General features: G+C 40.5%; 1 protein-coding gene across 2 annotated transcripts in view; it reads right to left on the bottom strand.

The window, feature by feature from the left end:
• SLC9A7 (solute carrier family 9 member A7) overlaps positions 1-26,666 on the bottom strand; it is a 154,848-nt gene that overhangs the window by 3,422 nt on the left and 124,760 nt on the right. For both annotated transcript variants that reach the window (XM_019649400.1, XM_019649408.1), the window contains 3 exons: positions 22,923-22,986; positions 13,434-13,516; positions 1,417-1,522 (listed from right to left, as the gene is read on the bottom strand). In XM_019649400.1, coding sequence (XP_019504945.1) covers positions 1,417-1,522; positions 13,434-13,516; positions 22,923-22,986 — 253 coding nt within the window. The remainder of the gene's footprint in view (positions 1-1,416; positions 1,523-13,433; positions 13,517-22,922; positions 22,987-26,666) is intronic.

Here is a 26,666-nt window from a genome sequence, read left to right as displayed (position 1 = left end):
GCTTAATGAAATGTTATATGCAAATGATGAAATCATCCACTCCTTCAAATTCTAGATGATAAGATCAACAAAAGTTTGCTTAAGCTGAAGGTTTGTATAATTATATAACTAGCTGTCCACTGCAGGCTTGCTATGAAAATGCAGCAAAATAACCCTGCAAACACCTGCAAAGAAGTGTGTTGTGGGAACATGTGCATTTTAAATAACCAGAGGTCATTTTCATAAGTGGAACAACACTGTTTTCTAGGTGGATATCAAACCTAAGTGGTTTGGAGTTAGTGGAAATGGTGAATAATTAACACCTTAGATGTCTCCCAAATAAACTTGGTGAAAAACCAATGCCCTATAGGTCATAAGTGAGAACAACACAACAATGTGTCAAACAGCCATGAGAGCGATCCAGTCCAAGACCCTCTTCCAGCACTAAACTCTGAGGGGAGCCCCTCCACTTTGTCACATTTGGTTTCCCAGTTAAGTTTTCAAAGACTCTTTGCTCCCACTGTCTCAGCAGCAGGCCTCACCATGTCTGGAGCTGACTGAGACTCTGGTCAGGCCCCCCAGCCCCAAAGCAGCAGCAGCAGCATGGAGGGTGATTCCGGCTTGTAGCCCAAGTCACCCCATCTTGGGCTGGCTGTGGGGAGTCCACTGCGCAAACATTACCCCAGGAAGCAAACCTTGAACAGACTCTCAAACTGGTGAGGAAAGTACTTTCAACATAAGTGCCTGGATGTTTACTGAGTTTATGATGAGTTCAAACCAGTCCAGAAGCCCCTAATCACTGAGCAAGAGAATAGTTGGTAAGCTTCAGATTAGATAAGGTTTTGGTAAAGTTTTAATAGTGGGTTAATTCTTTTACTATTACATAGCCATGAAAAGTGAGCCTTATAAAACCTAATTAAAATTGAAAGCTTTAGAAACTGTTTACAAGAGACTAGAGCCAGAAGGCAAAGATGCACATAAACCACATGAAACGTAAGATTGAAGAGTAATCAACTGGAGCTTCAATAGTGGGACAAGTGGCAATGCCAGGTCAGTGCCCTTTGCCTCTGACAATAAAAAAAACAACAACATCCAAATGACCCATACTATCACTTTGGACAGAGGTCCAAATTGAGCAAACTATTCAGCATTCAGAAAAACACAACTTTTATTAAATAAGCTATCAGCAGGATTGGAAATTATAAAACTAACTTTTTAATCTATTGGTCTAGTTGTTCTGATTCTGGATCCATTGTTCTTTCTACTATACACAGCTGCTGATGTTCGGGAGCCCCAGGACTCAGGTAAAAGGCTTCTCTGTGGTTGTGCAAGATGTATTAAGCATATGTAAGCTGGCCACTTGTAATCATCCTACTGGAAAGCAAAATCTGTGAATTTGGTGGCTGAACAGAACGTAGCCTGACATGCTGTACTTACATCGTATACCTGGGGGCTGGTCAGACATCGAGCGAGCAAGCCACACCAGGCTGGGAGAGTGGTGGTTAATGGAGGGCCACTGTGTGTGAGGATCGGCTTCAAGTAACTTTAAAAAGAGAATTAAGGAAAAATGTCTGCAAAGAAAACACACACCCAATAAAATGTGTTTAGAAACCCCAACAGTAAATCAGCTGACATAGTATCCACAAAGAGCCTCTTTCCCCCATTTTACCAGTAATACACAGAAAATACAGGCACACCTCATTTTACTGGGCTTTGCTTTATTGCGCTTCACCGATGTTGCACTTTTTACGAATTGAAGGCAAGACCCTCCACCAGCAAAAAGATTAGACTCACTTTATTGTGATAGTCATTTTATTGCAATGGTCTGGAACCGAACCAGCACTATCTCTGAGGTATGCCTGCATTTGTAGTCTCCAAGAGTCTGAATCAGACATTAAACTACGTCCCATCAGCCTTAAGTGTTAACTGTTAACTCTCAGGTTGGCGATTCCCAATTTTCACTTAAGAAGAATATTTGATTAGTTAGAACACCCTTCTCCCTTCTTTGATATGTTGAATAAGAATTTTGGTTTCAATCAGCATTCCAGCTTTTGACACACAACCAGCTCATGTCCTGCAAACAGGAGACAGTTTACCTGGAGTAGAGATATTGCAGCCCCTGGGCCCCCTCTGCCATGGGTTCTCTGTAAGGGTTCTTGTTAAACCATTAAGAGGTTACATGGTGAAAATGGTCGAGGTGGACAGGACCTTAGAGGTAACCTAGGGCTACTACAAAGGAGAAAACTGAGACTTGACGAGGTGAAATGATTTTACTCAGTTCACTCAGACATAAATCTCCCAACTTCCCATGCAGGATTATTCTTCATCCTACCTGCTGCCTCTCTCCCAGACTCTCCAACAGTTTTCCAACCTCGACACTATCGATATTTTGGGCCAAATCATTCTTTGTTGTAGGTGGCTCTCCTGCATTGTAGGATATTTAGCAGCACCCTTGGCCTCTATCCACTACATGCCAGAAGCACCTCAACCCCTCCACAGGTATGACAACAAAAATATCTCCAGACTTTGCCAAATGTCCCCTGAGAAGCAAACTTGCCCTCGGTTGAGACCACTGCTCTAACATGAAGGTCAACTATTATGTGGAAAGCTCAGGGTTTGTCATTCTATGGATATCTGTGCTGCCAAATGCACAGCCCTGTGTTGGAAGCACCATGAAGCACATGTCACTTTAGAATACAGCCAGGACCATTTCTGACACCCACAGACTGAGCAATATGGAAAAGGTAGAGGCTCACATGGCCACCTCAAATGCAGGAATGGACAAGAGACTTGAAAGGAAGGTGAGAATGAATCACAGCCATCTGTACCCAAGAGGATGACTACTCAAAGCACCATCACTTCCTGTCTTCACTTAGAGCATCACAAGAAATAAAAAACTTCTCTATAGGAGGAGGTGAAAGACCTAGGGGCATGCTTCTAGATGGGCATTACTCAACAAAGGAGGAAGTGTGAGCTCTGCTAAAGGCTTTACAAACAGAACAAGCCCCCTTTGACCACTGTCCTCTAACACCATTCCTGGGAACAGCCCCTACAGGCCTATCAGTTATCTTGTGTCTTTGACTCAGAAGCTGACAGCAGCTAGATTTGTAGAATGAATGACTAATACAAGAGTCACGGGGGAACCCAGAGGCTGCCTTTCAGTTTCCTGCCTCAGGCAGTTCAAGGACAAGTTCCCTCTTCTCCAAATACAGAAGGGCCTCTAATAACTTCATTAAAAGAAAAAAAAATTACATATAGATTTTTAAAGATTCACATTGTTGCAAGGACAAAAAAGAAATATCAAGTGTCTCTCTCACCCAGTGGTCTGGTAATTATCATTACAACTTTATAGAATACATTTTTCTCCTATTTCTTGATTTATAAACTTTAGTCAGAGGCTTTTAACTCTCTCCTATGAAGGATGGCAAATTTAATTCATTTACACTCCTGCCTCTTCTTTTCAATTTTTTCCTTTCTAGTTTTTATTATAATTTTGTACTGCAGATATATAAAGTTTGCATTCTATTTTATAAGTAAATATTCTATGGATTGAGTCTAAATGTTAAAAACTAGTAAGCAGCATTTGTAATAATCTTATTACATGAATATCACTCACTAACCAAGCAGTGTGGTTGGAACACCATTAAAGAAAATGTAATTCAGGGCCGGCCGAGTGGCGCGATGGTTAAGAACTCGCTTGGGACGCCAGAGGGCCCCGGTTCGGATCCCACATATGAGGGCCAGTGACACTGCCCTCCACAGCTAAGATGCTGAACAACAGCTCAACCTGGAGCTGGGCTGCTGTGAGTCGCCGGCGACGGCGTAGGCTGCAGCCCCTGTGGCAGTGGGTTGCCATGGGCTACCGTATGTCGCCAGCAGCCGCAGTGAGCGGCCGTCCAGAAGCCGGCGACTGATCTGCCTCGCCAGAGAAGAGCGCAATGATGGTGCCAACTTGGGCCAGTGAAGCAACATCCTCCACAACTAGATTAAAGAACAAAACGACAGCAACTTGTCTGTTCCCCTTTCCCCAATTCCCCAGCACTGTTCCCATCCCCCCAATTCCCCAATAAAAAAAAAAATCTTAAAAAAAAACAAAAACAAAACACTTTAAAAAAAAAAAAAGAAAATGTAATTCAATGTCATTTAAACTTTGTTACTCAGAAGAGAACACCTGAGTGTCTAAATAAAGGATCTTTTAAAATTTATTTTTGATGTTGTTCACTTCTGCTGGGTTATAACAAATCACTGCTTCTTCAACGTTGTCCCTTTAGTTGGATTTTGTTTTGTTTATTCTTTATGTTGGTTTTTTTCCCCCTTCTTATAGAGTCTTCACGGTGCAAAACTTCCTGAATTCATGCATGCCTGAAAGCCACCCTCCTTTTTTTTTCTTTTTGCTCATTTTTGATTAACAGTTTGCGTGCAGAATTCTAGACTCAGACTTTCTCTTTTCATCCTACAACTTTGATAATGCACGATGGTATTTGAACACTCAATTTTGTTGATGCCACGTCTGATTCTTGCTCTTTGCAGGCTGCCAGTTTTTCTCTTTGGAAGCCTTGAAGAGTCCTACTTTTCCTCCTGTAGTTATGGAATGCTGTAACATGTCCATTCTTCCTGATCACACTAAGTGTGCCCTTGCACTCTGGAAACATGTATCTTTCCTTTGCTAAGGGATTTTTTTCTTCCATTATTTCTTTGGTACTTCATTTCCTTCTTGGTCTCTATCCTCTCCTTTCAGATCCTGCTAAATGATTCTGGACCATCTGGGTCTAACCTCAACATCTTGAAACTCTGCTCTTACACATCTCTTCTTGCTCGAATTCTTAGCGATTTTTCCCCCCTCGACTTTATCTTCCAGAACAATACTTTGGTTTTCACCATGTAATTAAGCTATTACATTTTTTGTTAATTTCAGAAACTTTATTTTTAATTTCCAAGAGTTTCTTCTTGTTTGATTGCCCCTTTTTCTAACAACCTGTTCTTAAATCATGACTGGAAAAACCTCTCAACTCTAAGGCTTTTATCAGAAAAATTTAAAAATATTTGGAATTGTTTAATTACTTTGGTATCTCCACCTTCATGTCTTTACTCGGTTTCTCAGTTCATCGGACAGGCAGGGATCCCTACCACACCAAAGTGGGGAGGTGGTTTACTGTGGGGAGAAAAATCTTTGGTGGCTTTAAAATGTTTCTCTACATAGCCCTCCCCGGGCAGTTTCTCTACTTTCTTTAAAGAGCTATAGCCTAAAGAGAAATTTAACAGTTACCAGTTGATCTGTTGACACAGGATATACCTGTTCTAACAACATTCTTTAAGAAATCACCTGGACAAACTGGCTCAAGACTCACTTTTGTCTTGGACTAGATTTTTCTGCTAAAATTCCTCTACCTTTGGTCTTCTCAGTTAGTCAAAGATATCTCCTCTGTGATTTCAGTGAGCCTGGGGAGAGAAGGGAGGTATATGTGTGCAGTGGGCCTCTCATCTTAATTTGGAAGCACATCTATCCCACTGCCAGGCTAGTTCACGGGAGGAGGTACCACACTGCCTCTTGCCAGCCTCTGAGGGTCACTCATGTCCCGCTGAACTCTCCTCTGATGCAGCTAAAGCCCACTTTTTCTTTTTTGATCCTCTATAGAGCCAAATAATCATGGGCACCTTTCTCACCTAATTCTTCAGACACGTGCCTGCTTATATTCCTTTTAGTTTCTCTGCTCCAAACTAAAAACGTAGAAATCCCAAAGTCACTAAAATTTACTTTCAGATGAGACTTTAGAAGTCACTCCTGTTACTCTTCAAAGAATCAATTTCTCCCCTCCCAGCTTTACTGAAATATGACTGGCAAATAAAATTTATATATTTAAGGTATACAATGAGATGTTTAAATATATGTATAAATTGTGAAATAATTACCATTATCAAGCTAATAAACATCTCCATCACCTCACATGGTTACCATTGTGTGTGTGTGTGTGTGTGTGTGTGTGTGTGTTTGTGTGTGTGTGTGTATGGTGAGAACACTTAAGATTTACTCTCTTAGGAAATTTCAGCATACAATACAGTATTATTAACAATTGGGTTGTCGGAAAAGTCATGATGCATTTTTGCAACGACAAACAGAAAAAATACATCATGACTTTTCCAACAACCCAATATAATCACCATGCTGTACATTAGATCTCCAGAACTTATTCATCTTACAGTTGAAAGTTTGTGCCCTTTGACCAACATCTCTCCATTTTCCCGCTTTCCAGCCCCTTGCACAGTCACCATCCTACTATCAGTTACTATGAGTTTGACTTTCATAGACTCCACATACAAGTGAGATCATGCAGTATTTGTATTTCTATACCTGGCTTATTTCACAGAATAATGTCCTTGAGGTTCATCCATGTTGTCCCAAATGGCAGAATTTCCTTCATTTTTAAGGCTAGATAGTATTCCATTGTATATATACACATTTTCTTTATCAATTCGTGCATTGATTGACACTTACTTTGTTTCCATATCTTCACTGTGTATAATGCTGCTCTGAACATGGAAGTGCAGATCTCTTCAAGATAGTGCTATTATTTCCTTTGGATCTATACCCAGAGGTGGGATTAGTAGAACATACGGTAGTTTTATTTTTAATTTTTTAAGGAACCTCCACACTGTTTTCCATAATGGCTGTGCCAATTTACATTCCCACCAACAATATCATAACGGCTCCTTTTTCTCTATATCCTCCCAACACTTGTTATCTTTGGACTTTCATAATAGCCATACTATTGGGTTGTCCAAAAAGTCATGACGCATGTTTGCAACAGATGGCACTAGTTCATTTTGGGAAGTACTAGAGTCATTTGCGTTTATGTTATTGCTACATCATTTGACAGCTAACAGTTCTAGCTTCATTCTAAAAGAAAAACTGAGCGATTCGGTTGAGTTTTGGAGATTTTACAATTGAAGATGGAAGACCAAACGGCATTTTTGCCATATTTTACTGTTTTACTTCCATAAAGGGAAGAACGTGAATCAAGCTTGTGAAAAGTTGCATAAAATTTACAGTGACAATGCTCCACAAGAACATCAGTGCCAACGATGGTTCACGAAATTCCATGCTGGTGATTTTGATCTCAATGATGCTCCTCAGTCAGGGAGGCCCACCGAGATTGATGGCGACAAAATAAAGGCATTGATTGAGTCAAACCCACATTACACGACAGGAGAGATTGCAGAAACAATGAACACCCATCATTCAAGCATCCACGACCACCTGAAGAAGCTGGGATACATAAGCAAGCTCAATATTTGGGTTCTGCATGAACTCAAAGAAATTCATTTGACGGCGCGTATAAACATCTGCAATATGCTTGTTAAACATGAGGAAAACAATCCTTTTTTGAAGCAACTGATAACTGGTGATGAGAAGTGGATTGTTTACAACAATGTGGTGTGCAAACGGTTTTGGTCCCGACGTGATGATTCGCCTCAAACAACATCAAAAGCAGACATTCATCAGAGGAAGGTTATGCTCTCAGTGTGGTGGGATTTTAAAGGTGTCCTGTTTTTCGAGCTCCTACAAAGGAACCAAACAATCAATTTGAATGTGTACTGTCGGCAATTGGACAGTTTGAACAAATCCATCATCCAGAGACATTCAGAGCTTGTTAATTGTAAAGGAGTTGTGTTCCATCACGATGACGCGAGACCACACACAAGTTTGATCACCCGTCAAAAATGATTGAAGCTTGGATGGGATGTGTTGCCACACCCACCATACTCGCCTGACCTTGTGCCGTGAGACTTCCACCTGTTTCACTCTCTTCAAAACTCCTGGCATGATATAAGGTTCAATTCAGATGAGACTGTAAATCAGCACCTTGTTCAGTTTTTCACAAATATGGACAGGTCCTTCTATGAACGAGGAATTCTGAAGCTCACTGAAAGATGGCAAAAGGTTATTGAACAAAACGGGCAATATATCATTGATTGATCTTTGTTCTTTATATAAATAAATAACCTTTGAAAAACATAGACAAAATACATCGACTTTTCCATCGACCCAATAATAGGTATGAAGTGGTGCTATCTCACTGTGGTTTTGATTTGCATTTCCCTGATGATTAGTGATGCTGAGCATCTTTCCATGTACCTACCTGTTGGCCATGTGTATGTCTTCTTTGGAAAAATGTATATTCAGGTCCTTTTCCCATTTTTAATTGGGTTGTTTTTCTGCTGATGAGTTGTATGAGTTCCTTATTTTGGTATTAATCCCTTATAGGATATTATGGTTTACAAATATTTTTCCCATTGTGTAGATTGCCTTTTCATTTTATTGAAGATTTCCTTTGCTGTGCAGAAATTTTTTAGTTTGATATATTCCCATTTGTGCTGTTTTTTCTTTTGTTGTCTATGCTTTTGGTATCTAATCCAAAAAATCATTGGCAAGACCAATGTCAAGGAGCTTTCCCCATGTGTTTTCTTTTAGGAGTTTTATAGTTACAGGTCTTACATTTAAATCTTTAATCCATTTTCAGTTGACTTTGTGAATGGTTTAAGATGGGGTCCAGTTTCATTCTTTTTTCTGTGGATATTGAGTTTTTCCAACACCATTATTAAAGAGACTGTCCATTCTTTATTGTGTTTTCTTGGCACCTTTTTCAAAAATCAGTTAACCCTATATATGAGGGTTTATTTCTGGGCTCCCTATTCTGTTCCATTGGTCTATGTGTCTGGTTTTATGCCAATACCATACTGTTTTGAGTACTATACCTTTGCAATATAATCTGAAATCAGGAAGTGTGATGCCTCTAGCTTTGTTCTTTTTGTTTAAGATGGCTTTAGTCAGAATCTTTTGTGGTTCCATAGGAGTTTCAGGATTGTTTCTTCTTTTTCTGTGAAAAATGCTATTAGAATTTTGATAATGATTGCACCGAATCTGTGGGTCACCTTTGGAAATACGAACATTTTAACAATATTAATTCTTCTATTCCATGAACACAGATGCCTTTCCATTTACTTGTGTCTTCTTCAGTTTCTTTCATCAATTTTTTTAAGTTTTCACTGTACAGATCTTCATTCCTTAAATTTATTCCTAAGCATTTTATTGTTTTTGATACTACTGTAATGGGATTGCTTTCTTAATTTCTTTTTTGACTAGTTCATCATTAGTGTATAAAAATGCAACAATTTTTATATGTTAATTTTATATCCTGCAACTTTACTGAATTTGTTTATTAGTTTTAAAAGTTTTTTAGTGTAGTCTTTAGGGTTTTCTATGTATAAGATCATGTCACCTGCAGAGACAATTTTACTTATTCCTTTCCATTGATGCCTTTTGTTTCTTTTTCTTGCCTAACTCCTCTGACTAGAGCTTTCAGTACTATGTTGAATAGAAGTGGGAAGAGTGGGCATCCTTGCCTTTTCCCAGATCTTACAGGAAAAGCTTTTAGCTTTTTGCGATTGAATATGATGTTAGCTGTGGGCTTGTCACATATGCCCTGTATTACATTGAGGTACATTCCATATATACCTAATTTGTTGAGAGTTTTTATCATGAAAAGATGTTGGGTTTTGCAAAATGCTTTTTTTGCATCTGTTGATCATATAATTTTTACTTTTCATTTTGTAATATAGCGTATCACATTTATTGATTTGTTTATGTTAGACCATCCTTGCATCCTAGGGATAAATCCCACTTGATCATGATGTATATGATACTTTTAATGTGCTGTTTAATTCACTTTGTCAGTATTTTGTGGACAATTTTTATATGTATGTTCATCAGGGATATTGGCCTGTAATTTTCTTTTCTTGCAATGTCCTTGTTGGGCTTTGATATTAGGGTAATGCTGGCCTCGTAAAATGAGTTTGGGAGTGTTCCCCCCTCTTCATTATTTTGGGAAGAGTTTGAAAAGATAATAATTATTTGTTAGATGTTTGGTATAATTCACCAGTGAAGCCATCTTGTCCTGGGCTTTTCTTTTTGGGGAGCGTTTTTTATTCCTGATTCAATCCCTTTACTTGTTACTGGTCTGTTCAGCTTTTCTATTTCTTCATGATTCAGTCTTGGTTAGTTGTATGTTTCTAGGAATGTATCCATTTCTTTGAGGTTGTCCAATTTTTGGTGTATACTTATTCATAGCAGTCTCTTATGACCCCTTGTATTTCTGTGGTATCAGTTGCAATGTCTCCTTTTTCACTTGTGATTTTATTTGAGTCTTCTCTCTTCTTTTCTTAGTCTAACCAAAGGTTTCTCAATTTTGTTTACCTTTTCAAAGAAAACAACTCTTATTTTCATGGGTCTTTTCTATTGTTTTTCTAGTCTCTATTTTATTTATCTCTGCTCTAATCTTATTATTTCCTTCCTTCTGCTAACTTTGGGCTTAGTTGGTTCTTCTTTTTCTAATTCCTTGAGGTATAAAGTTTGATTGCTTATTTGAGATCTTCCTTTTTCAACATGTAGGTATTTATCATTAGAAACTTCTCAGAAATGCTTTCACTGCATCACATAAGTTTGGGTATGTTGTGTTTCCATTTTCATTTGTCTCAAGATATTTTTTGATTACCCTTCTGATTTCTTCATTGACCCATTGGTTATTCAAAAATGTGTTGTTTAATGTCCACCCATTGGTTTTTCTGTTTAGGAGTGTGCTGTTTAATGTACACATACTTGTGAACTTTCCAGTTTTCCTCTTGTTATTTATATCTAGTTTCATACCACTGTGGCCGGAAAATATATTTAATATGATTTCAATCTTCGTAAATTTACTAACACTTGTTTTGTGATCTAACATATAGATCTATCCTGGAGAACGTTCCATATGCACTTGAGAAGAATGTATATTTTGCTGCTGTTGGATGGAATGTTCTGTATATCTCTGTTACATTCATTTGGTCTAAAATGTAGTTCAAGTCTAATGTTTCCTTATTGATTTTCTGTCTGGATGATCTATCCACTGTTGAAAGGGGAGTATTAAATGCTGACAAGATTCAATTTCTTATCGCTTTAGCATTTTGTCACTCTCCTGTGAACTCGCTCCAATTTTTCCTACATCCTTTCTAAGCCCAGTGAGTAACATGCATTCTGAATTACACTGTAGACAAAGTTCATATGGCTTTTAAATATCCCTGGGGGTTCTATTTCAGTTAATAGCAAACACAGTAATTTAAACCATCCTTTCCACTGAGAAAAACTAGAAAAGCTGGGCAAGATAAAACTCAACAATCTTCTGCTTAATGGCATAACAAAGCTGTCATGACAGTGAAGAGAGCCAGAATCTGAAGGAGGAAACCTAAGAGGTGAGCCTGGCACTTGGTGAGCCACTTTTTTCCCTAAAGGCACCTCAGAAGCTGAGGAGAGTATCTAGCAGAATCAAAAAGATGGAGTGAATCTGACAAAAACTGGTGTCCAGAGCCTTTTGAGAAATACCCTAGGTTCTAGGCTAGAACCCTAGAAAAAAAGGGCAAACAGAAAACAGACTAACCCTCACAGGAACTGAAGCCCAGCTTCAAATCACCTTTATTCCTAACTGGACTAAAGTGATCTGGAATTGCTAATGCCCCTAGCCTAGTCACTGACCTAATGTAAGTTAAATCATCTCTGAAGGATGATAATCTCATCAAATTATCTCTACAATTTTTCATTGCCCTTGTCTGTCACTCAATTAAAAAGAAAAACAGATGCACAGAAGAAAAATAATAAAGCTTCTAAAAGATAACATAGCAAATTGGCTCCATGACTTTGGGATAAAGATTTCTAAAATAGGACACACACACACACAAAACTAATCAGGACAGAAACTATCAATCAATTGGATGAAGAACTTTTGCTCATCAGAAGGTTCTATTTAAAAGTGAAAAGGCAAGTCACAAGAGAAGATATTTTTATCACATACAATTAGCAAAACACTAAGCCCAGTGAATAATGTGCATTATATACATCCACAGTATATATGGGACTCTTACAAATCAGTAAGAAAAAGGTAGACAACCCAATAGAAAAATGAGCAAGAGACTTGAACAGGTTCTTCATAAAGGAACATACCAAGTGGCCAGTAAATATATGGAAAGGTACTCAACCTTATTAGGCTTAGATAAAAGCAAAATAAAACCACAATGAAATATCAGTACAAACCCAATAGAACGGGTAAAATTAACAAGACTGACAATGCCAACCGTCAGTGAGTATGTGGAGCAACTAGAATTCTCATACACTAAAGTGCTTGTGTAAAGTGGTACCATTTTGTAAAACTGTTTGGTACTTTCTTCTGAAGTTGAGCCTATGAATGTCTTGTTACCCAGCAATTTCATTCCTGGGTACATTTCCAACAAAAATGTATGTAAACATGAATCAAAAGACATGTACAAAAATGTTCAGAGAAGTATTTTTCATAGCAGCTCCAAATTCTACATGTTCCTCAATATATCAAAAAATAAATTATGGTATATTCATACAATGAAATATTATATAGCAATGAAAACAGATGAACTAGAGTTACAAGTGACAACATGGATTAATCACACAAATGATGTCAATTCAAATAAACCAGACACTCACACACTCTCACACACACACACACACACACACACACACATACACACACACCATCTCTCTCTATATATATATATATAATCCCATTTATGCAAAGCTCAAAAACAGGTAAAACTATAAAATGTTGCTAGAAGTCAGGAGAGTAGGTACATGTGAGGAAGAGAAAGGGGTAGTAATTGGGGTATAGCATAAGGGAACCTGGTAATTTTGTTTCTTGACCTGTTTGGGGTTAAATTAATGTGTTTATTTTGAGATAATTCACTGATTTGAATGTGAATGATTTGAGATAATTCACAAAGCACTTATGATTTGTGTACTTTTCTCTGTATATCTTATACGTCAATAAAAACTTTTAAACATTTTCCAAGTCTTCAAAGACTATATGTAAGCTAAGTACCTGCCCATTTGATCACTGTGTCAACTTAAGAAACCATGAAAGTTTAACTTTTTGGTTTTTAATTTTCGCCTGGGACCAAGTAGATCTACTAGAACAGTCTGCCCTGCATGTGGCCCAGTGAAGGCCTAGATCAGACCTGGCCAGAATTCATTGAACCATTAGGAATTAGCCTCCCCATACAGATTAACTGCCCAAACTGCACTTCCTTTCCTGACCACAGCAAAGTTCACTGTGTAACTTTAGTTCACCTACACAGGCATATTCCCCTTGAAGCTCTGAAGAGCCACATGAGTCTACCAGGCTATGGGTTGGCTAACCTAATGATGTACAAACATTCCTCTTGGCCAAAGAGATGCTTACCAGGCCTACCTGTGGTTGAATGATCATTGCATGAGTCCCAAAAGAGGACTGACTACACCTGTAGCAAGTACACATCTTTCCTTACTTATCAGAAGTCATTCACTGCTGACTCAACAAGAGGATTTCAGCATCAACGTTTCAGGGAAGCACTTAAAAGGATACTTGTGGTCAAAGCTGTACCACAGCCTGAATAGCCAGGCACTCTCCTGCTTTGTCCGGTTTCCTCCAGCAGAATCTGGACCATCCTAGGAACAAAGAAGACAGATGCTTAGTTATAGAAAAAGGATTGACTATATTCCCTATGCTGCACTTTACATCCCTGTAAATATTTTGTAACTGCCAATTTGTACTTCTTAATCCCTTCACCGTTTTTACCCTGTCCCCCAACTCCCCTTCCATCTGACAACGACCAAAATTTTCTCTGTATCTATGAGTTTGTTTCTGTTTTGTTTGTTCATTTATTTTGTTTTTTAGATTCTACATATAAGTGAGATCATATGGTATTTGTCTTTATCTGTCTGACTTATTTCACTTAGCATAATACTCTCTAGGCCCATCTAAGTTGTTGCAAATTCAGTAAAGTTAATTTTTAAAAAGAAGTTTTGGGCTTGAAAACAATAAAGTGAGATTATCAAATCAGAAAAAGAAAAAAGGGATTCACATAAGGGGAGAAAGCTTTCTTTAAGCATAACTTTAAATTATTTTGAGCTGAGAATCAAACACCGCATATCACTAAAGTATCAAAGATATATTGGGAGGTAATATTTTAAAAAGAAATTGAATGAATCCAAAAAGCAGGCAAATCAATCCCCAAAGTGAAATAGATTGGTTATGTCTGTGGGTAGCCATCAACTAACTCAATGTATTGGGTTGTCGGAAAAGTCATGACGCATTTTTGCAACAAAAACATAGGAAAAATACGTCATGACTTTTCCGACAACCCAATAGTACAAAATTTCTTTTGGTATTCTTACTGTAATTTTCCTTAAAGTGCCTTTCAGCAGATTAATTATGCTAAAGTAGTCTAGATCCTAACAGGTCAAAATTGACTTATAGAGAATATTTTAAAAAGCTTCTGTAAAACCAACTTTCCGGCCCCCCACCCTCCACCCCCTGGGGAAACCACGCTTGGTTGAGTTTCTTGACAAACTAGCCTAGGGCTCTTGGTGGTCCCTACCCAGGTACTTGCATTGTTTCAGGTGGCCCAGTAACTTGCAGCCCTGCCAGCTTTAGGAAGGTGGGGGTGATGGGCAGGGGAAAGGAGCCAGAACTAGTATTTTTCTTCTTTTGTCTACCCTCAATTAGTAAGTTCCTTTACTACTTCTCTCATGCCTTTTCAACTTAAACATCCCCATCATTTAATTTTCAATGTAATTGGCAAAATCAAACATTCATTTGAGGTTTAGGAAATCTGCTCTGTGTAATTATTATAAGCAGCACAAATAATGTTAAAAAGTGGACTGACTGCAGCAATTTGAGGGCATTGTTGGGGTTCTATGTGCTGGACGACAAGCTCTGAAAGTAAAGACTGCTTGGGAAGCACAGTCATTTTTATTATTCTCTTTAACGTTATGTGAAGAGGCAACTCTACAATGAGGGACAATCGTCAATAATCAAATAAAACTTGAACCACAATTACAAGTATTTCTAAATCACAGAGGGTGTAAATTCCACCTGTAATATAAATACCAAGGATTAGCTGGAGACTTCTGAGAAGGTAAGGATATAGGCAAGGAGAGGGAGGGATTATTAGCAAGCACTAAATTCCTAACATTTCCAAAGGCGAAGATTATTTTAAAAAACGAAGTCCCCAGGGTATTTGAGGAATGGCTAGTGACAGATATGGAAATGGCTTAGTTAAATGGGCCCTTCTGTGGATGACAAAATAAAAATGAGAGGTCCCAGAAAGCAGCTTTATTTCAAATTATAACTCATGTGGAAGAAAGAGGGCACAAAAATGTATCCATTTGCAGAGAATCATTCCTTCAGGTAATCAATTGCTAGCCCAATGACAACTCTAAGGAAAGTTCAAAATGCCACATGTCTGAGTGCAAAAGTGGTAGATGACCATTCTGATAGGCAAATATCTTTACGGAAAAATAAATGTCTTTAAATTGATAAGTGCTAAGCTCTCAGTTCTAAGTGCCTGTAGAATCTTACTGAAGAAAAACGAACAAGATGATAATCATCAGGCAGGATACTCTAAACTATCAGTCACAAGTCCCCAAAAGTCAGTTTCATCTGTTCCTCCCCTAAAACAACAATAAAAATGACAAACCCCTACTATGCAAAATCACAATGCATTGTCATCACCTGGAACACTTAAATTCTTGTCATCTTATGGAAAGGAAGCTACAGGAGATGTATATAAGCCCCAAGAGGGGCATTTTAAATGAGTAAAGCAAAGGAAAGGATTCTTTTTAAAGGCAAACTACAAAACTGTCTTCTCGGGCTACAAAGAGATATGCCTGCAGTTCAAGATAAGATCAAGTGACCTCAGAAATGTAAGAAACTAAGAGGCAGCCCTGAAGGGTTGCAAGGAATAAATTCAGGGCAAATAAAAAGTGCAACTTTGTAACAGAGGTGTTAAACAACCTCTTATTTCAAGAGATGGTGCCAGAAGCATCCTTAGGTACAGGAAGAGTTTAGATAAACCCACACAGAGTGGATTTGGGGAAATCAGGGAGAGTCCATAGAACAGGACTAATTTTGTAAGCTGACCCAGAAGACCACCACAACTTGCTTCACAACTTGATTTGGGTTGGTATCTATCACAGACAAACCAGTGGACCCCTTCCTGTGGGCACAGGGCTGAGAAGGGGTCAGTGCGGGTAGAGGCTAATGCTATAATCAGCAAGGCCCCCTTCCAGGGCTGCACTTGCAGACTCTTGGATTTCCATTCATGTGCTTCCCACAGAAAAAACAGGGACTTGCTCTGTCACCATGCCCCAACTCAAAACCTGCATGCCCACCAGGAGGGTTCATACCCCTTTCCATATCTCTAAGTCTGGCTGCTTCTAGAACCTGCAACACCCTTTCATACTCTCACCTTCTCCCACCAACACCTACCTGGCTGATCTCTATTCATGTTTCAAGGCTGTGCACAAGGTCAGCTTCTCTGAGAAATGATTCAAAGGCAACAGAGCACTCCAAGAGGTGTAGGTGTGAACATCACAGGCTTTCTCAGCAGACTACCTGGGTCCAAATCCTAGCTCTACTCCTGACTGTGCCAATTGCCTTGCTGTGTGACTCTGGGCAAGTTTAAATTGGGTTATAATTGCCTTATAACATTGGGTAAGTTTAAGGTGTTCAATAGGTTGATTCGATACATTTATATATTGCAGTATGATTACCACCTTAGCGTTAGTTAATACCTCTATCAAATCACATAATTATCATTTCTTTTTTGTGGTGAGAACAATTAGGATCTAATAGTCTCTTAGCAATTTTGTAGGTTATATTACAGTATTGTTGACTAAATTCTCTATGCTGTACATTATATCTCCAGAACTTTTTAAACTACTAGTTGCAAGTTTGTACCCTTAAACATCTCCCTAATTCTCCCCAACCCCAGCCCCCTGATAACCACCTACTCTCTGATCTTATGAGTTACATGAGGGATTTTTAAAATTCTTACTGAAATTAACAGAGAAGCCCCTTCAAGAAAAAAAAATACCATCAACTCTGAGTGTCTATTTTACTGCATTCATTAAGAAGCACGCCACATACTGTAAACACAAAGAGAAATGAGACCCAGCAACTGCCCCTCAAGCACATTTCCAGAGGGGAGGCAGACAGACAGATACATACATGCTGATGGATGTAATGAAGAAAAAAAAGCAGATTAAAGAACTGAGGAGTGGCAAAAGGTCCTATTTTCAAAATAAATTTTCTAGAACTAGTGAATAATGATTTCTGGGTAGAGTTAGATTTCATTCCATTATTACTGTTAAAAGATTTTTTTTAAGTTAAGGTCATTACAGTAATGAGAATGGCTTATTTTTTTTCTAAAGATGGAGCACAATTCTGCCCCCCCCCCAAAGAGTTCTATATCCTAATCCCTGGAGTCGATGAGTATATTATTCTACATAGCAAAAGGGGCTTTGTAGATAGAGTGAAGATTTTACAGGTGAGTCCAATGTAATCACATGGACTCTTAAATGTGGACAAGGAGCGCCGGCTGAGTGGTGCGTTGGTTAGGAGTTGGCTTGGGTTGCCAGCTCTGAGCAGCAGGGCCCCGGTTCGGATCCCACATGAGGGCCAGTGACGCTGCACCCTCTACAGCTAAGATGGTGAACAACAGCTCGACCTGGAGCTGGGCTGCCGTGAGTCGCTGGCGACGGCTACCGTGGGACTGGCTGGCAGTGGGCATGAGCTTTCCTGAGCTGCCGTGAGCCGCTGTGAGCAGCCGTCCAATGGCCAGTGAGCAACTGCCTCATCCGAGAAGAGCACAATGATAACATCAACATGGGCCAGCGAAGTGACGTCCTCCACAACTAGACTGAAGAACAAAAGGACAGCAACTTGTCTGTTCTCCTTCCCCAATTCCCCAACGCTGTTGCCCTCCCCCAATTCCCCAATAAAGCCTTTAAAAAAAAAAGTGGACAAGGAGGGCAAAAGAGTCAGAGAGATGTAGTGGAAGAAGGGGCAGGAGAGATTCAAAGCGTGACAGGGACTCATCCCACTGTTGCTGGCTTTGAAGGTGGAGAGGGCCAACAGCCAGGAAATGCAGCTGCTTCTAGGAGCTGAGCTTGACCTCTTGGCCAATGGCCAGTGAGGAAATGGGACCTCAGTCCTACAACCGCATGAAACTGAATTCTGCCAACAACCTGAATGAGCCTGGAAGTGGCTTCTCTCCCAGAGCCCAACCCCCTCAACATCTTGATTTCAGCCTTGAGACACCTGAAACAGAGAAACGAGGGGAGCACATCAGACATCTGATCTACAGGACTGTAAGGCTGTGTTATTTCAAGCTGCTAAGTTTGTGGTAATTTCTTACAGCAGGAATCGAAAACTAATGCAGAGCAAAAGAATAAATAAATGATGCAACCAGATTTGGGCCTTTTTCATGTCCCTGGTATGATGGGGCCAAAATTTCTCAAAAGGGGATAATAAAAGGGCTTAAAAACAGGGACTCAAGAACTCCACAGTGCCTATGCCAGGGCTGCTCACATTGTAAAGTGCACACAACTCTCCTGGGAACTCTGTTAAAACGAAGATTCTGATTCAGTGGTTGAGATGGGGCCTGAGAGTCTGCATTTCTAACAAGATCTCGGGTCATGCCCAGGCTTCTGGTCCACGGGGCCACTCAGAGCACCAAGGATAGGCCTATAGTCCCTAGAGGAAAAGCAGACGAGGCCCTCCACAAACTCTCCTCTGCCATTCTCCACCGTTACCCTTCATCGCCCTGTCGCCAAGTCCTTAAGGACAAAGATTCATCTGCCTTGTTTGCAGATGTATTCCAAGAGCCTGAAAGAATGTCTGAAATATAACAGATGCTCAATAAATATTTGTCAAATGAATGAATACATTAATGTTAATTTTGAACTTCTAAGGAAAAAAAAGAATAACAGAAAGGGAAATCATGGGCCCACGGGAGGCAATCAGAACAAAAAGAAAAGCATGGTGCGGAGGGGGGGTCTCAGAGTAAACATTTGAGGAAAGGCACTTCAGCAACTGTTTGAAGTTAAAGATTTAAGTCACTGGGTATCAAATTTCAGCCTCGAGGAAAACTGGAGAACACAGAAACAAACAAATCCAACTTTCCCAGAAAGTTATATGTCAATGCAACTATGAACAGCTGATTTTCTACAGTTTTCAAACTTGTGCGCACGTGTGTGTGTACACACACACGCACACACATACACAAGCACAGCGGTTTCCTTTCCCCCACATTCCACTAATATCCTGCTTGTGACCTTGTCTTGCTGAGATGATAAAGCCGGGATAAATTCACACTGGGCTCCTAGCTAAGCCTCATCAATGAGTGCTCTTCTGTAAACGTGGGGAAGGAAGTGAATGATGTGTCTGCACATCCGGCCAACATAAATCTCAGCTGGGTCTGGCATGAAAAGTCCCCCCCTCGAATGGGGTGTAAGGCCACCCCCAGGTCTGGGCAGTTTGCCTCCAGCTGCGATTATTTTTGTTTTGGTTGCAAAGTCACCAAGACCTCTGGAGAAACAAAGCAACTAAGTGTTTTGTTTTGTTATGTTTTGTTTTAATGAGTCAAACTTGCCAGGGACATGAAGCTGAAGTCTGCCCATAATATTCTTATGCTTCCCTCACATACAGCCAAAAGTTCCAGCCAACAGCTCCTTTCCTTCTCCCACATGAGCTAATATATTCTGTAGCTCTGTAGTCATGACTCTGTTTACAACCTTGGGCTTTGAGAACCAGTGAGGAAAATTATGCTCTCTATAAAAAATGCTTTCCCATCAAATATTACTTTTTGGTTTGTTTTTAGAATGATCAGTTAGAAACTTCCCTTTCTTTTCTAATGGGGAACAAACATCTGGGCTTTCCCCACTTCTGATTTCAGTTTCATGACAACACTGAGTGTGTGACCTGGATCAATTTCAGGGGAAACTGCAAGAATCCAGGGTTTCACCCAAAACTGAGAAGCCCATCTACTTCTCTCTTTTTACAGTTTCCGGTGACCACTGAGTACACCCAGCACTGCTTTTAGTGGCTATCACACCAAGAAGGTCAGGAGGACTTAAAGCGGTAAGGCCCTTTCTGCACAAGGGCATGAGTCATTTTTAAGAAGTTGTCCTGGGGAACCAAGCTTGAACTTCGCCTTGTTTTCCATTCTGACAACAATCTTTAAAGATTTCCAAAAAGCCAGCAGGACTGACTTTGGGGGCCCTCTGCATTACTGTGTGTAAGGCTTGGAAGGAGGGAAGTTAAGGGGAAGCTGTAACACAGCTCCCAGCTAGGGCTGGCCAACAGGGCACCATTGGGAGTGCAGTGGAGGTTGCTGTGCCCTTTCTCAATCAGCCCAGAGGGCCCTTCGGGGAGCAATCAGGAACACTGAGTTTACCCATCCAGGGAGGTTTCTGAGGCTCACCCTGCCTGGGGCAGGGGGTGCTATCCGAGCTGTCGCTGCATGGACTAAATGGGCCACCACAACCCTTAGCACTTACAACCCACTGCTTTCTGAAACCTTTCCACAGAAAAGTGACAGCAAGTTTGTTACTAAATCTTGTTACAAGCCCAGTGACTCCATGTGCAGTTCTTATGAGATGTACAGTAAGTTCAGCTGCATGAAACCAAACAAACCATTTCCTGTATTTCCTTTAAGAGATGTTTGAGTCCAGAGGCGAGAGCAATGGCAAACAGCAAAAGGGCTAGGGGTATTTGATTGGTGTGAACTGTCAAGGTGAAATCTCTCTAAACCCTGGCTATCCACTGGAATTAGCCTGTTGTTTCTTATAAAATTAATCTTGACTGATGTTAGGTCGGTGAAGGACACTTTGTAATAGGATGGTCATATCCTACCAGAGCCATTATTTTCCTTTCCGTGAAATAAAGACATCCATCACACTTTTCAGCCAGGCTTTCTCAGGGTCAGTTTCAACATCTCCCAAACTGGTTATACTTTAAATTAGCTCCCAAGTGCACAATTCCTGAACCCCCGTTTTCTAAAGTCCTTAATCAAAACTAGAGTCAAATAGCAACTTTTCAAAAAGAACTTCTTATTGAAACCACATGTTCCCAACTGGCACAGTGGCCAATTCTAATATAATCGCAAAGGTCTTCTGGAGCACCACTAAAGTAGGTACCAAATCTCTAATGCAGCTCATTAAAAGCTCTTCTCCAAATGTCCAGAACTTTCAGAGGTCATGGCTTTGTGTCCCTTAAGGGGCATCAACACCAGGAATGCCTTATCAGGCTGTGACCACCCCCCCTCAAAGAGAAAGAAATTCGGAAGGCTGTAACACAGTGGCACCCCTGGGCCCTGCACAGCACCACATTTTGCAAGACTTGTTACATCTGATTTGGTGATGGAGTCATTTAGAAGATCCTATGCAATCTCAACTATGGAGACTTGGTTTAGGATAAAGTGCAATGATGAGTGCAATTCAAAACTGACTGGAAGAAAAAGAAACACTCGACATGGTCTCACAGAGAAGACACACATGTGGTCAGTACGCATAAAGCTTCCTACTACACTGGTGCTTTGCCCATACCCCCATCTGCCCATCAAATACCTATCGAGCTCACCATGTGCCAGGCTGATCAAATTTGTTCTTGACTACCAAGGCCAAATAATAATATTTTGGTAACAAATTTCTGCTCCTATCATAACTCTCCTTTCCCCCACCTAGACTGCCCAGAAAATGCCAGCCTGGGGACGGAACAAAATCTGGAGACAGAATCATCCCACCTGTCCCAAAACAGGGGTAATATGGCAGTGTTAAAACATGTTTGCCACTTCGTTCACACTTTTCCCATCCAGAGGTTATGGTCTCTGTCTTCTCCCCTTAAATCTCGGCTGGCCCTAGCAACTCGTTGTAATTAATAGAAAGTCACAGAAGTGATGCTGTGAGACTTCCAAGGTTAGGTCAGAAAAGGTGATGTAGCTTCCACCTTGCTTACTGGGACACTGGCTTTTGGAACCCTGAGCCATCATGTAAGAAGTCCAATACGCTGAGGCCATGTAGAGAAGCCACAAATCGGCATTCCAGCCAGTTGTCCTCATGTGAGCCCTCTCAGCCCAGGAACCAGGCATAGGAGCGAATGAGCTTTGGGATGGCACCAGACTCAGCATTGATTCAACCAATGCCTTCTTCATGGAGCAAAGGCAAGCCATTCCTACTAGGCCCTTTCCAAATTCCTGACCCAGAGAATCCATGAGTAGATGAAATTGTTGTTCACTTGCCTATGTTTGGACAAGTCTGTGATGCAGAATAACTGGTACAGATGGTCATACCAAGGGCTAGCACACTCGTCTCCCCACACGGTCTCCATCAGGGTTCTCTACAGCAGCAGGCACTGATTCCTGTGGGCACACTGGGTGCTGCCATAGAACCCCGCCACTTACTGCCTCTACAGCTTCCCTCCCCCACTCTCTGCCCCAGGCTGTCACTATCGCTAGTGCCCTACCCAAGCCTTAACTGTTAGCCTCCCTGTGACCTTCAGCCCCGACAGGGGTGAGGGCTGCTGCTCCGTCATTACGGGGCTGGACAGGAGCTCAGGGGATCCCAGGCCCTGGAGGAACAGGAGGGCCTGCAATCACATCCCTTTCCTTCCCCTGCCCAGGCCATCACTGAAAGACTCAGAACCAGTTACAGCAAACCGATCACCAATGTATCCGATATATCCATTTTTGGAAGGTAGGGAGTCAGGGACTTAGCTTAAACATTCTTTCTGGCCAGCCCATCCCCTTAATATGTTGTTTAAGAACACAGACTCTGGGGTTAAATCCTGGCTGCATCACTTTCTAATTCTCTGACCTTAGATAACTCACTTAAACTCTCATACTTCAGCTTCTAATCTGTAAAACGGGATAACAATACCTACCTCATAAGGTTGTTGTCAAGATCACAATGAGGATATCCATGTCAAGTTTCTGGCATGTAGTAATGCTCAATAAATTTTAGCTATTTTTCATAACATCACCCCTAGGAAGAAGCATATCTTGCGACTTACCCCTTGTAAGACTTGAAAGCTGTCATTGTTGGGTGGTGGGTCTTGATCTGGGTCAACACCAACTCTATACATCATCAGGGAGAAAGACAAGGAGAAAAATGGAGAGTATTAGCTTGGACCATGGCAGCCATACTGGCTGAAAGTTGCCAAGAGGCTGACCATCTTCCCGAAGCAGAAGGAATGGTTAGCTAAAAGAGGAAGGTTGTTCATGCAGAAGTCATGAGAAAGAGGTTATATACCACATCAGATCCCAGGGGGTAGAAGGGGCAATCAATCCTGTGTGCTTACAGCCTAAGCAAGGCCTGGGCGGAACAGCACCAGCTGGTAACTATCCATCTGCCTTTCTGCACTGGATGGTCCCAGTTATCAAAATGTTGGTCCCACTGCACCAGGCCTTTTCCTCTCTGCTGCTTCCTCACTTCTACCTTGACCTGCTTTTACTAAATAGGTGTATTAACCTTTATAAGTGGATTCCATGTCAGGAGAGATAAAACAAACTGACTTCATAGCCTAGGTGAAATAGGAAGCCTATGGGTAGGAGGAAAGGCTGAAGTGTGCCCTGTACTACTGGGTTGTCGGAAAAGTCGTGATGTATTTTTTCTATGTTTTTCGCTGCCAAAATGCGTCATGACTTCCAACAACCCAATACAATGAAGAAAATAAAGCCAAATACAATAAAAGCTGCCAAAAGAAATGTAGCCTCCTCTAGTCTTTTTAACTAATCTCTACTAGAAGGAAAAAATTTGGTTTCACAAGAATTTTTTAAAATTTTGTTTAACGAGAACTGCTTATAAAGACTAGGTTTTGACTATTTTCACTCAAGTCCTGGCAACATCAATGGGACTCATCTATTTACCTTGGGCCCTCATGGCCAGGCCAGAATCAAAACAGCAAGCATGAAACATTGGAATAATTGGATAAACTCACAAAATTAGGGTCACCCTAACCTTATCCCAAACTCTGGATGTTCGACATTTTGTTTGGGGAAACTTAAGTGATTCCAGATCCACACCATCCAACAGAACTTTCTGTGAGGATGGCAGCGTTCTAGACCTGCACTGTCCAATGTGGTAGCCACAAGTCCTACGTGGTCCCCGATCACAAGAAATATGGCTGGTATGACTGAGGAACTCCGTTTTAATTTTATTTAGTTTTAATTAATTAAAAATTAAATTTAAATAGCCACTTGTGACTAGTGGCTACCAAATTGGACAGTGAAGGTTCTAGAAAATACTAATTCCAGCCACATCTCTCTACAGGGGTCAGCCAACTTTTCAGACAAAAGAGCCGCCAGGGGTCAGCAAAATGTGGCTCACAAGCTGCAAACTCTGAAGTAAAATTGAAAATGAAAATAAAACTATCATAGTTTCATTTATAAAATTTTAAAGGATATTATTCACATAATGGTGATTATGTAAAAATATATTTATGGCTCTCGAATAATTTTTAAATTGTTGTGAGGGACAGGATTGGCTCTTCCAGGGATCGGCAAACTTTTGAGACAGAATGTACCCAAAGAGCCATATGTGACTCGCGAGCCGCAGTTTGCCAACCCCTGGTCTAGCATCACTTTTTTCTCAACTAAAAAGGTGACAACCGTCTGTTATCCTTTGCCTTCTCAATGATAACACCCAAGATGACTGCTGGGATCGTGCAGAGACACACCTCAAGTGCCATAAATACAAAGTAAAACTTTGCTCGAACTGATTACATAGACAATGGAGAGATTCCTCACTTAATCAGTATATAAAGCAAGTTTTAAACCCTCTGAAAGCTCTTCTTTACAGATAAATGTCATCTTATAAACATGAAAGAAATGACAGAATTAAAAATCTACCATTTTCTATTCCTAGTGTAATAACTGTTTCAAGCAAGGGTTATCAGTGGATAATTTACCAATGGGTAAAAAGGTTGTTGGGAATCTGGCTATTCATATGATGGGAAAGGGTTATTGTACAGATTACTTTTTAGTTACAAAGGGAAGGAAAAGGGTACCTTTATACTGGAGAGACCTGAGGTCTAAAGAGATCAAATTTAACATCATTAATAAAGGGATAGCCTGATAAGAAATGTATAACAAGAAATGTATAATACTCACTTTTACAGTATTTTTGGCAAAAATTACTATCTACCTCTAGTCACGAGGAAAACTAATCAGGAAAATCCTGATTGTGGGACATTCTGCAAGACAATTACCCTGAATACTTAAAACACACACACACACACACACACAAAACACCCCCCAAAAAAATCCCCTCAATGTCATAAGAGATAAAAAAGGGGAAGGATTGTTCTAGAATAAAAGAGACTAAAAAGAGACATGACAACCAAAGTAAACTTTGATTGGATCCTGAATCCAGCGTGTGTGTGTGTGTGTGTGTGTGTGTGTGTGTGTGTGTGTGTAAAATTCATGTTACTTTTTCTCAGGTGTGATAAAGGTATTGTGATCATGTAGGAGATTTGACTCCTAGGAGTTGCATGCTGAAACATTTAGGTGCAGAAAATCATGATGTCTGTAATGTACTTTGAAGTACTCTGAAATGGGTGAAAGAGAGAATGACCAAAAATGACCAAAAAATGATATAATACAATATTAGCAACCAGTGTATCCAGGTTAGAACTTGGGTATTCATTGTCCCATTCTTTCTTTCACCTTTTTACTGATTTAAAATTTTTCACAATTAAAAAAAAAAAGAATATTTAATTATATCCTTTTTGAAAATGTTTCAAAACCACATCAGCATATTTTCTTGTCTCTCTAATCTACCTACTCATGTTGATGATTCAGGATCTCATATTATTTTAGGGACGGAAAACCAGAGATTGTACAGATTCATGGACATAGAGTGCTATAATAGGTAAATATAGGTAACTGGTAAATTAGTAGATACAGATTTGAGTAGTTGCATGGTTTTCTTTTCCAGATAAATCCTGGAATGTTTTATTGAGATTCTCCTTCTAAAAGTAAAGGGCAAGGAGAAAAATGCTAATTAACTGGAAAATATGATAAATCAAATTTCAACCAGTGCAGCCACCTTCAGGTCTGGTTGTGCATGTCCCCTGGAAATCCGCAGTTCTGATGACAGTCCTACCCCACACCCCCTTTCCTTGCTTTTACCTCCCTCTGCCATGGAAGTTCCAACTCTCTCTGTAGTCACTTGCTACCAACTACCTGTCTGAGATGCAGCCCAGGCTCCTGACAGTACAGAGCCTAAAAGGACCTCCTGGGCCTTTCCACAGGCAGAGGAATGTGGGAGGGACCTTTGGAGTTCCTTGGAGGTCCCTGCAACTGATATAAGTGCTGAATAGGAGACTACTGAGGAAGGAAACAAAGACCTGCTTCCCAGACTGCTATTGCCTTTTAAATACCAAAAGAAAACAGACTAGGGGCCATGAGATGCAAATGGTGTTCTGTGATTTCTTTTCCCATTCAAGGCTGTTTAATAATTACTTTTCTGGCAGGGTTGAGGGCACATTGGACCAGTCCCCAGGGATGACACTGCACCCCTACAAAGTGCCACAACCTTGGGGCAGAGCTCAGAACCCACCTGGTTTCTTGGGACAGACTGAGTAATGGGCCAGGTTATTTGGTGGTATTCTGGGAAGCAAGAAAGATCAGGTACAGTACTTTAAGTATAATGCCTCAGGGGCCGGCCGAGTGGCGCGTTGGTTAAGAGCTGGCTTGGGATGCCAGAGGGCCCCGGTTCGGATCCCACATATGAGGGCCAGTGACACTGCCCTCCA

This window comes from Hipposideros armiger, unplaced genomic scaffold (assembly GCF_001890085.2).
Source record: "Hipposideros armiger isolate ML-2016 unplaced genomic scaffold, ASM189008v1 scaffold_7, whole genome shotgun sequence".
Taxonomy (NCBI): Eukaryota; Metazoa; Chordata; class Mammalia; order Chiroptera; family Hipposideridae; genus Hipposideros; species Hipposideros armiger.
The sequence above is the reverse complement of the archived record's forward strand: the minus strand, read 5'-3'. Positions and strand labels throughout refer to the sequence as shown.